Source organism: Terrapene carolina, unplaced genomic scaffold, assembly GCF_002925995.2.
Source record: "Terrapene carolina triunguis isolate 2854851 unplaced genomic scaffold, T_m_triunguis-2.0 Scaffold96, whole genome shotgun sequence".
NCBI lineage: Eukaryota > Metazoa > Chordata > Testudines > Emydidae > Terrapene > Terrapene triunguis.
This window is the reverse complement of record NW_020664447.1, coordinates 4,729,540-4,745,951: the sequence shown is the minus strand read 5'-3', so window position 1 is coordinate 4,745,951 and position 16,412 is coordinate 4,729,540. Positions and strand designations below refer to the sequence as shown.

At 41.4% G+C, this 16,412-nt stretch overlaps 1 protein-coding gene across 1 annotated transcript in view; it reads right to left on the bottom strand.

The window, feature by feature from the left end:
- The window catches only part of SWAP70 (switching B cell complex subunit SWAP70), a 53,723-nt gene extending 37,757 nt beyond the window's left edge, over window positions 1-15,966 (bottom strand). The window contains exons 1-2 of the mRNA XM_024196650.1: window positions 15,804-15,966; window positions 6,801-6,941 (exon numbers count right to left, since the gene is read on the bottom strand). Of these exons, the coding sequence (XP_024052418.1) occupies window positions 6,801-6,941; window positions 15,804-15,902 (240 nt within the window). The 5' untranslated portion in view covers window positions 15,903-15,966. The remainder of the gene's footprint in view (window positions 1-6,800; window positions 6,942-15,803) is intronic.
- Between the last annotated feature and the right edge of the window lie 446 nt (window positions 15,967-16,412).

Below are 16,412 nucleotides of genomic sequence, written 5' to 3'. Positions count from 1 at the left end.
TTGTTTTAAGATCCAAGGGGGTTTGGATCTGTATTCACCAGGAGTTGGTGAAAGGAAGGAGGGGGGAAGGGTCAATTTCTCCTTGTTTTAAGATCCAAGGAGTGTGGATCTGTATTCACCAGGGAATTGGTGAAGGTCTCAAGGTCTTGAGGTCTCCTCAAGGCTACCCAGGGAAGGGAATTAGCTTTGGGATGGTGGCAGCGGACCAGAACTAAGCTGGTAGTTAAGCTTAGAAGTCTTCATGCAGGCCCCTACATTTGTACACTAAAGTTCAAAGTGGGGATACAGCCTTGACAATCTGAAACATTCATTAACCTGGGAGGTAATGTGTCTGATCCTTTGGAATTGGTAGAACCTTTTCTTTTTTTATGATGAAATAAGCTTTACAGAAATTTTCATCATATTTGATGTGGGTACCTGGATAGAGGCTTGAGGCTGGATCACTTTAAGGGAACTGGGTTGTTTGGACTTCTGAGCTTTTGTGGGATTGTCTGCCCCATTCTTTGCAATTCACCCTAATTGAGTGACCACAATTGGCTCCCCACTAGGACCCTGGTCACACAGGGATTAAGCAAAACAAAAAAACCCAACAACATACTAAAAAGTAAATACTGGACTAATGTTTGGGGTGGGGTGGGGGAGGGAGATATCATTAAAGAAGGCCATAGCCTGTCAAGTCTGTTACACTACCTCTATCATGCAAGTGGAGATGTGAGGATGGAGGGGGTCAAAAGACATGTTAAAGAACATTTAGAAAATAAATACCTAAAACAAAGTCTACACAAATCATGGCCCTAATAAGACATATGCTAAACATGACTGTAATCCCTTTGCTTATACGTTTGCTACGGTCCTCCATTCCTCCTCTGTTTTTTGTCTTCCTTGACTAAACAGCGCTTTGTGGCAGGGACTTGCCTAAATCTGTTGTGTAAAGTGCGAAGCACCCTTTAGGACATTATTTAAATATATAATGTATAAGCGACACCATAGGGTGCAGGTAACTCTGCCATTATAATACAGGTATCTAGTTAATGATTCCCAAAGAGCTGATTCAGCACAGATCGGTGGTGTTTGCCATTACTTTGTCCTGGACAAGGCTTCCTTTTTCAGCCAGATCCTTCAAACAGTTGGGATGTTGAAGTTGCTGGATCAGGAAAGTACTTCCCATTTGCTTACCAATATACTACAGCACTTTTTAAAAAGCCTTACCGTACTTTCATAGCAGCTACAAAGAGTCCTGTGGCACCTTATAGACTAACAGAAGTATTGGAGCATAAGCTTTCGTGGGTGAATACCCACATGCATCTGACGAAGTGGGTATTCACCCACGAAAGCTTATGCTCCACTATTTCTGTTAGTCTATAAGGTGCCACAGGACTCTTTGTCGCTTTTTACAGATCCAGACTAACATGGCTACCCTCTGATACTTTCATAGCAGCTGTAGATCCAGGTGTTATTTTCCTTTTCCTGTTTTCAAACAGCAGGGTTTTGTTTATTTTATTTTATTTTATAAAATAAAAATCAAATAAGTGTAGGAAACCTAACATTTTTACTGGGGAAATGGCCACGTACAAATAGTTTAGAAAATAATTTCTCAGTCTGATCAATTTGCTAATTATTCTAAGATCTATTTATTTGCAATTAAAAATAGTTACTAAGGCCCTGATCCTGTAATGAGCTCCATGCAGAGTTTATTGCAGGACTCTGACTTGGCCCTAAAATAGGTCCTCTTTTGCTAATTCTATGTAGCTCCTAGTATATAATTCTGAGGTGAGTGGACAGCCCCCCCCCCCAACCCTTTCCAAAGGCAAGTCATCTTGATTCACTTCAGGAATTTTTTTTTAACCATTAAGCCTATTGTTAAAAAGGGATGAAGAGCTTAAGAGGGTATGTAATGTCCACATATTGCACCAAACACAATGATGTTGAAATCCAAGGGAAAGAGAAACTAAATAGCTCACTTTTACCAAAAAGTAAATGCCCAATAGCCTTCTTGCAAGTTTTGTATAGCTGATGCCATAATCCTTTCTTATATGTACATTCTTCAAATAAAACTGCAAAGGAAAAAATCCAAGTCCCCAAACCATCAGCTAATTTTTCTAGAGCTAAATCCACACCATGGAAATCTTGGCTGCTTTAATTTGGGATGCACAGTTAACAAAGCTTCACTCAAGGTGGTGAAGTAATAAACAAGCTATTACCATTATCATATTTTAGCCCTCTGAATAATGTTTACATTTCAAGACAGTTGAATGGGATCTCAAGTTACAATTATAGGTATTTACACAAGATGAGCTTAAAATGATTAAGAGGCATTTGTAAAATTTTCAAAACTACCTTTCTGGATAGGAATAACTGCTGGCAAATGGACAGAAAGTCAGTAATAAACACACACAAGCTTCTTGTTGTGACATAAACAAATAACCATTTATAAAATCAGATAGGAGCAGAGGCCATCCTGGATTTTTAATTTAAAAGAAGTTGCAAAATTAGCTTTAAAAATACTAATAGAGAAACTGACTTGATTGGACTCCAAAATATTGTAAGAATTTTTAAACCCAGACAGAGTCTGATCTTGAATTTTATTCATACATTTTATAGGAGTCTCATCCTGCTTGTGACCTATCTGAATAATGTAGATTCCAAACAAACATGTTCTTAAAGATTAATGTTAGTTTTAATAACAAAATGTACACCATACACCAGTATATGCTTTTTACTCTACTCTCTATGGAATGTGTGCAATCTACTTCAAAGTCACCATTTTGCTTGGAAACTTCTGTAGTATTCTAAAACTATCAGATTATTAATTTGTGCTTTTGTGCAAAGGAAGATACAAGATGAACTAAAAGAGAAGTTGAAAAAGCACTCTTACTTAAAACAATGAAGTATAATAAAAAAAAATACAGAACACCTCCATCTCCTCCAAAAGAAATTTTACACTGTAACGACAAAAGATTTAAGTCTGAATCCAGTAGGATTGTTTGTTTGTTTGTTTGTTTTCTTGGTATACAAAACAAAAACACCGCAACCATAATATCCCACTAGCACCATTCGACCAAACAAAACGGCCTTAAGTGCAACTAAGTACAGAAATTCAACAGCCTGCCTGGAGCTTTACAATACACAAAGACAGTCCCCAAGGAGCTGAAAGAATTTGGAGTTTATGGGTCTGATTCTTCACTGGCTTGCATCTTGTATAGTTCTTTAGACATACGAAAAGCGGGGTGTAAAATGCTACCACCAGCGTAAGTGAAAGGAAGTGTGATTTGGTACAATTTTATGTAACTCTTCTATTATAATTTTGGCTGATATCCATGTGAGATATTACTGACAACTCAATAATAAGTGCGTAAAAAGCAGAGAAATAAAAAACACAGTATGAAAAAAACCAGACTGGCAAGATACATATTTTTCTCTCTCTCTATTTGTTTTTCGGGCAACAGAAATAAGTATAATTAAAGAGGAAGAATGTTGAACTGAAGGCATCTGAGATGCAAAAGTATCAAGACAGCTGCCAGGAAACTATAAAGGTGGTATAATGAAAATATAAGTGGAGGTATTAGTAATACTAATTCCATATACCAATAAAGAAAGTTTGTTGCTACTCGCTTCCTTCATCAAATTGCCAATTTCGGCATTTCTCCATGCTTCCCTGGTTCAACAATGGAGGCTTTGTTGCAGAGCAACTCATTCCCTAGTACTTTAGATGAATAATTCATTTATATTCAGGAGTACAAGAAGAAAGATTTTAAAAGCTTGAACAGTTTTCTCAATGAGATTTACTCTAGAAGTGAGGCAGGATAATATGAGTTGTTGCTTTGGCACCTCAAAGTGATTTTTCTATACAGATTGGCATGTTTGCTGATGATAAAATGATTTGGATAGTTTGTGAACACTGAGAAACAATACACTGCACTACAAAACTAATGCAAAAGCTTCTTTCTAATTTCCAGTAAAAACAAGCTGATAATTAATTTTAGTCTAAAGGCCGTCTAAAACATGAGAGTGTCTATGCCATATACTAACACCAATGTTTACTTTCTAAGAAATGTTGAATCTTATTAAAATCCAAATGCAAGGATTTATTATTTTAAATAAAAGGAGAGAATTTGGGTAATTTTTAAAAAGCAAAATACCCTGTGAGTTTAAGAACTCCTTCAAAACAGGCTGCTTCTGCTCTCATTGAAGACAACAGGAGGACAGTTATACCATCACCTCACCGGAAGAATTCATAGGAAACTGCATGTCTGGAAATCAACAGTGTCCTTTGGAATAAGTGGGAGTTCCATAAGGAATAATAGAGTGCTAAGGACTTGATCATGCAGTGTTTAATATGTGAATATTTTTGTTTAGGAATACAGATTTTGGGGGGAAATCCTGGAGACGTATTTGTTCACTTGTTCTAAGATCATCCAGACTAAGGCACAAATTACTGAAATGGGGAAAAGCAAAAATTCATTTTTCCAAGGGAGAAATGGCATGCATCTGTGCCTCAGTGCATCTCTCTTCTCTTCTGACACTTGTTCATACCTCCTAAACTGCCAAAGAAAACAGACTACAATGAAGATTTTTACTGTCCACAAAGACAGCTTTGTATATTCAGCAATGCATGATTCAGATCTTAAAAAAGGAATAAAAAAAAAAAGTTTCTTGAGCAGCACAAAAAAACCCTTTTTTAATTTGTATCCAAGATACAAGCATTTTCAAATATCTGACATTTAATTAGCATTACAAAGCAAGAGATTCTGGGCAATTGAACCTGGGTTTCTCAACTTTTGCCTTTTAAGATGAAAATGTTTTGCAAATTAAAGTGCTATTAAATGGTAATAGCGCAGTTACTCCTTCCCTCCTCCTCCCCCCTCATACACAAAGTGCCCACTCTTCTTATGCACACTTTTTTAAATGAAAGCATATTTCATTTAAGCATTTAGGAGGCTTTCCATTTCCCTTTTTCTATTCTCTCTTTGACACTGCATTGCAGATGACAACTGGCTTAATGACTTGATACTGCCTATGAAAGGCATTTGTAAAAAGTTGGGACTACAGTTCAGGCTCTCCACCTACAACTCTTCATTTTGGGAAAAACAAGGCCCTTTCTTTCTTTGGAAGATTTGGTAGGAAAAACTGATGGATTGTTTGTATTTCAGAATAAACAAACAGTCTCTTTAATTTAAACTAAAATGCTTTCACATTTACAAGTTAACACTGCAGAATGCTTCACCACAGAATGGCCAAGAGAGTAACAGTTACATCAGCATCATGATGTACCCTGATGTGCTTTAATGGCTAACACACCAAAAACCCACCCCCACCCCCACACAAAAGGAGGGAAGAGTGTGAAATCTGTGGGAGAACCAAAGTCCGGAGAGATAGAGGGGGCTGACTGGTTAAAACTAAAGGAAGGGATGAGGCTCAGTGGTACCTGAATGGGGGGGCTAGAGGGCCATGGCCCCATCACTTTTAAAAGTGGGAAGGCTATGCCCTCCCATTTTTTACCTACCTTAAGGGGGAGCAGGCAACGAGGAGCGAGTGGCCTTGGGGGGGAAAAGAGGTGGAGTAGGCACGGGGCCAGGGGAGGGACAGAGGGCGAGGCCACAGTTTGGACACCGGTGGCCCCCCTACTTCTTGGGAGCTTCCAGCGTTCCTGATGAGGCTTAACTTCACTGATGGTGATACCTCAACCAGACCTGCCAGGTGTTATGCACCTCAAAGCTATGTAATGCTCACCAGTATTAAATGCATATGCTATTTTTAAGTTTATCATTAAAGACAAATTGGTTCATTAAATAATTTGCACAAAGTGTGACACATGATGCTGCACAAAACTTTTCAGCTATTCCTTGGTACAGGACTCCATTAGGAGGAACTCATTAATGCTATAAAAGGGGAGCCACTATCTGCATAGCTATTGTCACCCCTCTGCAGAGTAGTAGCAGATTTTGGGGCCTTGCAGATCAGTTTCTCATTGGAGGAGAAATCAGTGATGGGGAAACTGGGAATAGTCTTATTGCTGTTTATTTTACACTTTCATACACCATGCCTTGAACAGAGGTGGTCACGAATGACACACAGACTACTCCCTCTTTAGGAATTTCAGATAACACACTAATGCCCAGTTCCCAGAAGGCAACTCTGCCTCAAGAATTGCCTCTGGTTAGGTAGATTAAGGTAGAGAGCAAACCCTGCTGCTTGCCACAGTTCCCCAAAAAAAGAAAATACATCACAAAACTAACAATGCATTTCTTCAAAGTCTACACAATACTTGTGCACTAAGAGAAAGAACTTTTAAAACTAACAGTACCACCTACTGACTCCCACTATAATACTATTTTTGTGGATTTTCAAATTAAAATACCCTCTTTCGATATAAGGGATTTCTGCCCTTCCTGTTTGTAACTGAGTCTACATATCACTATAGTAGAATATAGGTCAATATACAGTTCCAAACGTCTTAAAATAATTTTAACCACGATCCACTATGTACATGAACACATCTTTGCACAAGTGTGGCCCAGGCAGTGGGGTAAAAAGGAAAAAAACAAAACAAAAAATAATACTGCATCTTGCAATTTTAAGGCATACAACTCTGCACAGAGCATTTCTCTATTATGTCCTAATGTACAGAATCAGGATCAGCATTTCTTCATTTCCCTTCCTCCCTGTCCCTTTCTCTCTCTCTCCCTCCTCCCCTTTCCCCCAGTGTAGGAATTTATCATTGCAGTAGAACATTTAAGTTTATTATCTAATCCTAAAACTGCTTACTTGAAGAGAGAACACAAGAAGAACTAAAAACTTACCTTTTCCAAGATGAATTTGTTTAAATAAGGCATGTAACCCTGATTGGAAACTGGTCCTTCATCATCATCCCGAAAATGCTCTTCCAAGGCCACTGGGTCATGTGGAACATTTAGCACTGTGCACAAATTGTGAGAAAGGACCTAAAAACGGAAAACAAATCAGTGAGATCAGAGGTCAGTTTCCTTAGTGACAGCGCTGTGATTCACTAAAGTCTGCACAGAATGTGACACATTCATGTCAGGGTGAGTTGTAAACTGGGGATTTTTGTTGAAGGAAAATACTGTTCTAGTAGTTGAATTACAGGGATTCAAACCCTTCAAATGGTAACACTATTACAGAGACAAAATGGTTACAATATGGTGGTTACCAAACAAATACAAAAACAGCTACACAAAGAATTCAAATCATGTATTTGAAAGTAAGGGAAGGTCCGTGGAAATACAAAACTCATGTTTCTGTGAGGAAATTAGTTAATAGGAGGAAATGATAAGCAATAACCAGCTCCTGTTGTTATAAAAATTCAGCACTGTGACTAACATGACTCATGAAAAGTATTTCAAGATACATCTTGAGTTTATAGGAAATGCTAACTTGTCAAATAAAGGTATAGATTTTGAATTTCTCTCATCTGCTTGCTCTTCCGTTACTTTTCTATATTTACCATAGGTTTCAACTGGTAAAAGGCAAGTAATGTTATAGGAGGGCCCTGGGGGAAGGGAGGGAAGGGAAGGGAAGAGTTCAGAAGCAATTCTTAACATTTTATTTTAAAACAACATATTTGCATGTGTTACTTCATCGGTTTCAGCCCCCGCATAACCTATCTAGAGAAATGACCTTCAATGAGAGGCTACATGCTTCATTAGTTTTAAGGAAGTACAGAGTTCATGAAAACTAAGTGGCAATAAATACATCTAAAACTCTCCACTGTATGCAGCATTTTACAAGCAAAACATATGCCTGGTTACCAACTATGGGGCAAAGAACCTAGATCATTTTTACTTGTATGCCATGAAACTAGTAGCACTAAGGCTACATCTACACTACAAATTAGGGGTGTGATTCTCAGCTTGTGTACAACTGCTAGCATGAGCATAAATAGTAGTGTAGCCATGGTAGCATGGGCAATGGCAACCGGCTTAGCCATGCCAAGTACATATGGGGGTCCAGGGGGTTGTACTCTGCACAGTTCAGCCATGCCACCGCTGCCTGTGCTACCACAGCTATGATGCTATTTATACTCGCACTAGCATATGTAGGCAAGCTGGAAATCACATCTCTAGCTCATACTGTAGACATATCCTAAGAGTCCTGGTGAAAGGTCCCGCATCTCCCAGCCACAAAGAGTGCGGTTTCTTCCTTCTCTTCTCTCTCACATACCTTCCCAAGGACCAGACAGCCTGCTGCTCAGCCAATCTAAGGGCTTGTCTACACTGCCACTTTACAGCACTGCAACTTTCTCGCTCATGGGTGTGGAAAAAAACCCAACCCCCAGAGCGCAGCAAGTTTCAACGCTGTAAAGTGCCAGTGTAGACAGTGCACCAGTGCTGGTAGCTATTCCCCTCATAGAGGTGGGTTTTTTTATAGCACTGGGAGAGCTCTCTCCCAGCGCTGGTGCCACGACTACACAGTCATATTAAAGCGCTGATGCATCAGTGCTGTTGTGTCAGCACTTTAAAGTTGCTAGTGAAGACATGCCTGAACATGGCTTATTAGGGCTTGAACCTGCATCCATTAAAGTGAAAGGGGAAAACTCCCATTGATTTATATAGTACAGTGTCAAGCCCTTAAGGATTATGTACCCCATACAGCTACAGAAACTGGGTTAAGCATTTAACCTTACTTATCTATGAAGGAATTGGAACTGTAAATTCTTTTCCCAGTGTGCTGTCGGAGAAACAATATAATGAAGACAAGAGGAAAGAAGAGGAATTAAACAGAAAAAAAAACAACTTGCATTAAAAAAAAAAAATGATCCTGCCTACATAAAAGAAAGCTAACCACCCACTTGTGAGAAAAGATACCAACTGAAATTATTTGGTGTCTCTCTCACACACACACACACACACACAAAATATAGAGAGAGATGTATGTATGTAATGGTCCTCTTTGTTCATTGGGCAAGTACAACATCTAAAAAACAGAACAAAGTGAGACAGGGAGAAAGTCTGCAAATTTGTTTACAGATATTTATAGACAGCTAAATATATCTGTGTTAGCACAGAGCAGTTGAAAATGGGGTAGCTGCAAAACCAGAATAAGTGGAAATAGGTTTGAAATCTTCAGAATTGTCAGATAAGAAGAATGTATCTAAGTTGCAGATTCAATGGAGAGTCATTCTGGTTTCTTTCCTATCCGATGACATTCAAATTTGCTCCATTGCTCTTATGATAAAAAACATAGCAAAATATCAGCATTATCATGAAATCCTACCAAGACCACCTTTTAATTTACAAAAGCACATAAACACTTCCATGAAAACAAAATCTTCACACATGTACATTAAAATTAAACAAAATAATTTAATCTGACCTAGCCGGGTAACAAAGAAGTCTAAAGAGAACAGAAATAGGTACTGTTCTCTATTGCCTGCTGTGACGAACTGGGACTGTTCTTACTGTGGTCTGTGAATGCTGACAGGGGAGTGTGGCTAGGATAGTCTGCATTGGGGGATGGGAGACTGACCTACGGAGAATACCTGAGCATGTAAAATGAGAACCCAGGAGGGGGCTGGGGCCAGGTGACACCTTTGCCCGGGAAACTGAACAAAGGCTGTGGGAGGGGTCGCTGAAGGCAGAGTCGGGGAAGCTGGCTGGTGAGGTGGCTGGGAGGCAGGGAGGGCTCTGACCTCTGGAGGGGGGCTGGGGTGCCCGAGGACCCCAAGATGGACCTAACTGAGGGGTATCCTGTTGTCTGTGCCTGCAAGACCTGTCTTGGACTGTATTCCCGTCGTCTAAATAAACCTTCTGCTTTACTGGCTGGCTGAGAGTCATGGTGAATCGCAGGACGCCGGGGGTGCAGGGCCCTGAGTCCCCCCATACTCCGTGACACCTGCTATTTTAATTAACTGCCAAGTTTTTCAAAGCAGATAATAAAACTGTATATACGTTTTTGTGTTCAGACTGTGATTTGCACCATTTTTCAGCTATTCATGCAAAAGTTGCAAATACACATGCAAAGCCGGCTCTCAGACTATGTACAAGAACTCGGATGAATAAATATTGGAGATATAGTTTTAGATGCCAGGTTGAGATCCTATTGAAAATTTTATCCTAAGCATAATGCCTCACACTGGCTATATTGTACGGAAGTACAGTATGCTGGAGGAAGATGCTATGGCCCTCTGGAGTCTCTTAAAATACCCACCCATTCCAGTGATGGGAAGTTTTAAAACAAATATTCCCCTTCACTCTACCCTTTTCACGGCACCCTATGAATTGGGACGATGATGTAACAAAACAAAACAAAACAAAAACAAAAACTGAGAGACACACAAACATACTGCCCTCCTCAGCAAGCTGTTCCCCTCCAATTTAAAAAATTACCTTCACCAAACAAATTATTCCAAACACTAAAGCCCCCCATCTCTTGCTAATGCAGTGAAAGAGACCAGTGCTCCTTCATCCCCTGATCAAGGCTTCCCTCCTGTTACCTATGTATCTATAAGAGTTAGGGGAAAGGAATAAATTGATCAGAAGTTTTCAACTAGAAGGCACTTAACCAGAACATTCCAAAAAAATGTGCTCATTTACAAGGTTACCATTAAGAACAACTAAGGAATATTCAATAAAAGCAGCACTTTGTTGTCATCTGCCTAGCTCTCCTGCTCTCCCCCTTGAGGGCTTACTGATGCGCAAAGGCTGAAGGAAACCCTGGATAGTTTCAACAACTTGGAACCAGATACCAGGAAAGAATTCTACTTTCAACCATTTTTGAAAATCTGCCTTATCTGAGACTCTATTATGCTCAGTTCCTTCTTTTCATAGTTCAAGAAATTCCTTGCTGCCTTCCAAAGTCTTCCATTCTTTGAAGTGGCAGAGAGCCAACTGCCTTTCTTGGGATCTAGAGTAAATTTAGAAAACTCAGCAATGAGTTCTTACTTTTTAAAAAAAAATGCCTATCCACTAAAGCATCACTTTGACGATCAATAGTAAAAAAAATAGCTGAGCACAAGCTTAAGGTACTAAAAAGCCCCTTGTACTGCAGAATCTCATTTAAACCGTGAAGAAAATTTCCACCAGTAAGGATCATTCTTCTAGTGCCCATATGGTTGCTAAGCAACTTTTTCTTTCAGCATTTATTATGCTCTTGTTGCCACAATTAACAATCCACCTGCATGCCAGAACCAGTCTCTTGCTCTATGCCAGAAACTCATCTTTCTGCTATGCTGTGGAGCAAGCTGCAAACCCCTGCAGTAACTGACACCAGCCAAAGGCTGGATCACTAAGGTCCTGAAAGCTTCATGAGACTTTGCTAGATGCTTCTGAATCATGTTTTTATTTTTAAAGTTGCTTCACTGGGCATTTATGTCTCTAACACATCTCTGTCTGTGCTACTGCTCCAACTCCTGGAATTACTTAGGCCCTGATCCCACAAACCCTTACACATATGCTGAACTGCAAGCATAAGAGTGCCCATAGGTGATCGGTCCCCCAGAAAGAGAAGGAACACTCCAACAACTTATTCAACAGATACTAACTGCCCCATATAAAAGAGTATATCAGCCAAAATAATAATGGGACCATTAAGAGTAACAACCTTGCACTCCACAGGATATTGATAATTTCTTCAGTACTAGTTTCATCTTTTAGGAGCGGGTGGGGTTGGGTTTTTTCTTTAAGAGTTTACAACAGTTATGGAACTGTACAATTCTATGTACTAGCCTTGTACAAAGTCACTTCGAGATATTCTTGGACTGTCTCTCTGACATCTCCTAATGGACATCTTGCCATCAGCTCCAGCTCAACATGCTCCCACCCTCGGTCTCCTTTCTTAATCACTGACATTACCAGCATCCTGGACATCACTCAGGCCCATAACCTGGGCATCATCTTCAATTCAGATCTCCCTCTAGGTCCTCCCTTAAGATTCTTCTGCATAACATCTCTAAGATACGGCCTTTCCTATCCACAGAGCTAAAACTGTTGAGAGTTTGGACATCATCTTACGTCTCATCTTCCTTGTTCTGGTTTTGTACAGCACACAATGGTGTCTTGGTCCAGGTCTAGGGCTCTTAGGCACTATGCTAATACAAATTATAAAAAAAGTATTTCAATATAGGGTATAATGCTGACAGCTGGGAGACTTGAGTTTAGAAGGGTATTCTGTACTGGTAGAGGTATGGCTGCAGTGATGTTTCCAGTCTCAAGGGAGACCAATAATTTAATTCATTCCAGTGAATATAATAAAGTAACAATTTCTCATTATAATGACCAACTACATACTGCTCACTTTTTCTAGATGAGCCACCTTTATCTTCTCCACTTGGATATTAAACTAAAGTTCTATAATTTACATCTCCCTCTCTCATTTCTGCCCTGTTATCCTAACCCTGTATCACCCTGCAGATCAGCACACTGGCCAAAATTTTCAAAAGTGACTAGAGACTTTGGTGGCCTCACTTTTTGGACACACACCTTGACACACCTGAAAAAAGCAAGATTTTCCAAGAGTGTCAGTCACCCCACCTTCTGAAAATCAGAGGAGTCAAGTCGAGGACCCAAAAATTGAGATGCCCAAACCACTTTTGAAAATGTAGGCCACGAGAAGCAAACAAGGAAGAACAGCAAAACTGTGAATAGTCAATAGTTAAGTAAGTCCACCACCAAATAGAGAAAATTAGGAAGAAATACAAAAAACTTTTCATATATTGTGTAAAAATGGGTTTGGCTTGCATGATCTCTAAGGTTCCAATCTCTCAAACATACTACCACATGTAATGCTTACTGCTGTAAGCAGTCTTATAGAAATCCAGTAGTAAGCATTTGCAAGATTTGTCCAAAGGCTACATTAAACTTTTGGAAAGTATCTTTACTATTCATACCACCAAGACTCACCATTTTAGTAAAAAAAAAAAATTTAGAAACTGAAGAGTACAAAAAAATGAAACCAACAGGAAGATTTTAAAATAGTACAACATATGCCTGCATGTAGCTCATACTAAAACCACAATAGTAAAATAAAGCTGTAATTGCTTCCACAAAAATTATACTGTAATTTTGCTATAGTGGCATTTGAAAGGGTGTGGTGCAATATAAACAAAACAAGAGCAATGTTTATATTTAACGTATAATTTATGAACAGACAAGCATCATAAATGTTTACAATTTTTGTTGATGTGTAAAAGAATGGGGTAATCAATATAACTGCAGAAATACTAGAAAATATTGGTCAAATAAATCAATGCACAATACTTTAAAATACAAAAGAGGACTGATTTTGCTTAAATTAGTCAGTAATACCCATATAGTGTGGCTGTTCCCCATATCGTCCCCACTCACTCCTAGGGTCTTTACCTGTTGGCTGTACAGATATCATGTACAAAGGAATTAAGTAATTAAGAGAAAAGGGATCAGGGACATCTCACACAACTGCCTCTGTCCTGATGGGTCCCAGTTTTTCCCAAGGACTTGACTCCTCTTCAAATGATGCAGAGGGGGAAGAAAGGACCCACATACCTGTCTCTATCACTTTCTATTTCCATTAAATTAAGACCAGTGCAGAAAATAAATCCCTTCGGAATTGGGCCTCTGCTGCATAAAACACATTCATTCTTACACTGGATTATTTTTATGTTTGTACTGCCTTGAAAAAATAATAAAATGTCACTTTTGTGGAGCAAACAGACCAGCTGGGAAAAGAAATTAGAACGTGAGTTCTTCAGAAATGGTGGTGTAATCCACTTGCAATCAAAACAGCAGATCAATGCTATGCTCCTATCATCTAGAGCAGTGTTTCCCAAACTTGGCACGCCGCTTTTATAGGGAAAGCCCCTGGCGGGCCAGGCCGGTTTGTTTACCTGCCCCGTCCACAGGTCCAGCCGATCGCAGCTCCCACTGGCCAGTACGTCCCTCGGCCCGCGCCACTTCCAGCAGCTCCTATTGGCCTGGAACAGTGAACCGTGGCCAGACCTGCGGACGGGGCAGGTAAACAAACCGGCGCAGCCTGCCAGGGGCTTTCCCTACACAAGTGGTGTCCCAAGTTTGGGAAACACTGATCAAGAGAATTACTAAAATTATTATTTAAAAAAAAATTATTCCAGAAGTATTACAAATACCAAAAAGGTTTAGGAAAATCTTGTGTGTGGTTGAGGGGTAACGCAGCAGAGAATTAAAGTTAAATTAAGCCACAGCAAACACGCGGACACTAAGGGGAACTGTCAAAGCTGACCACCAACCATTTATTTCATAAAACTCTCAAGCGTCAACCTTTCCTCATACCCTCAAGGCACGGTAATTACAGTAATGGGGAAGAATTACTGCAAAACCTAACTAAACAGAGACTGCACAGAACCTGCAAATCAAGAGAGAACATAGCAGGGTGTGGTAGGGTGGCAGGAAAACAAACAAGATTGTTTTTTTAAAAATGAGAGCCTTGATAAATTAGAATGTTTGTATCCCTAACCTACTGAAGCTGACTGTGGGTTTCCCACTGTACTAAGGACAGACAGTCTGTCCTTCAGAAGAGAGACAGTCCTCATGTTTTCTCCAGTGACTACAGAGGTTACAGTTGACCTGGTGATCAATACAATGATCTACTGTCTGAAATGCCAACAGGTGTAGAGTCCTATTTGAAACGTGTATTTAGGCAGATTCTTCCCATTATTCCCAGCCGAAGATAGTCCTATGAAACATGGCCAGAATGGAATCAGATTCCACAAGCTGTGCGAGTTCTATTAAGTACAAACACTTCAGAGCATAAACTGGAAAAGAATCACACAGTTGGAGCCTCTTGACTACTTCTCCTGTTTACACTCAAGTAAGAGAGCGCTGTAAAACCACATTCTCCCTTTGGCAGACTCTAAATTCCACTTGAATGGGGTCAATTCCTTTGTTTGGGACCTTGCATCTAGTCTACAAGAGAGCCATGCAGAAAAGGATACTCAAGGCAAATGACTGGAGGGATGGGTTTGTGTAAGCGCACATACAGGCCAGAAATCAAATAAGCGTCAGCACCCTCCATGACAAGAGAACTGCTTTAACTTCAGGACCCACATGCACACATATGTAACAGCTCGAGACCCAGGGCACTGCACATCAAATTAGGGAACAGCACTGGAGAAAAAATGAATTTGTGGCCTACATAGCATTTCAAACAATCTGGAAAGGGCTCTGCTCTACCCTTGTTTGCCCAGTGAACATGATGGGAACTTGATGGCTCACAGAGAAGATGGTGACATAGGGGGTGCATATTTTGCACCAATAGCTTTATTCCCAGGGGTCCCCAGTGATTTTACACAGTTATATGGTGGCAAAGATGGACACCAAAGTACTATCTCCAGGACAGACCAAGTGTGTGTCCGGACAGGTTTTCAGACCATCCCTGTGTTCAAAAGTCAACCCTACCATTTTGGGGCCATCCCAAGAGAGTGTCAATGTGTCTGACGCTGTCCTGACCGGGGTATCCGGCAGTACCACAATGGAGCCAAAGCACCAAGCCTCCCAGAGACAACTGTCCCAGGGCTTTGCGGGAGGCTCACAGGCTCCGGCTCTCCACCCCCACCCCTGTGAAGAGCAGGAACAAAAGACAGGCTGCTGATTTTGCTTCCCCAGCAGCAGCAACCCTGGGATGGTCACAAGCTGCTTCCTTCCTCTTGCTCTCTCTTGGCGGGGGGAGAGAGAAGGAAGGAATCACAGTCAGGAGGCCCCAGAGCAAGAGGCAGCAAAGCCCCTGTTTCTGCCCCGTGCCCGGGGCCTCTCGCCAGTAGCAGCTCTGCGCCCGGGGTGGGGCGGAGGACACTTGCCCCCCAGACCAGCTGGGGTCTCCAGGCTCCCTCCCGCACTTGCCTTGAGCTGGGACTTGGAGACCTTGCCGCTCCGGTCCAGGTCCAGGGCGGTGAAGGCGTGCCAGATGGTCTTAAGCAGCTCCTCTTTCAGCCCCCCCATGGCCAGCTGCGCCCCAGCCGCAGGCTCCGCTAGCTCCAGCAGCGCTGTGCTCCAGCCGCCCTGTCCCCTGCTGCAGCTCGCATCACCCCACCCCTCTCCGCCGCCGGCAGCCAACCAGGCGCGGGGCAGGGCTGCGTCCTCCGGGGCAGTAGGAAGTGACTGAGCCCTGGACAGCCGCGGGCTGAGGATCGTGCGCGCCCCTCTCCACCTCTCACTGACCCCTCGCGTAAAGTAGCCCCGAGTTGGGGCAGCCCCTGCTCCCAGCACCCCTCCCCCGGCAGCGGGCTGGAACCGGCCCCCGAAAGGCGAAATCCCCCCTGGCCCTCCTCACCCTGCCCTGCAGGGCCGCACGGCAGCCTCAGGCCCCACGGTAATTATCACAGTGAAACGTGAAAAGCAACAGAGGGTCCTGTGGCACCTTTAAGACTAACAGAAGTATTGGGAGCATAAGCTTTCGTGGGTAAGAACCTCACTTCTTCAGATGCAAGACTTGCATCTGAAGAAGTGAGG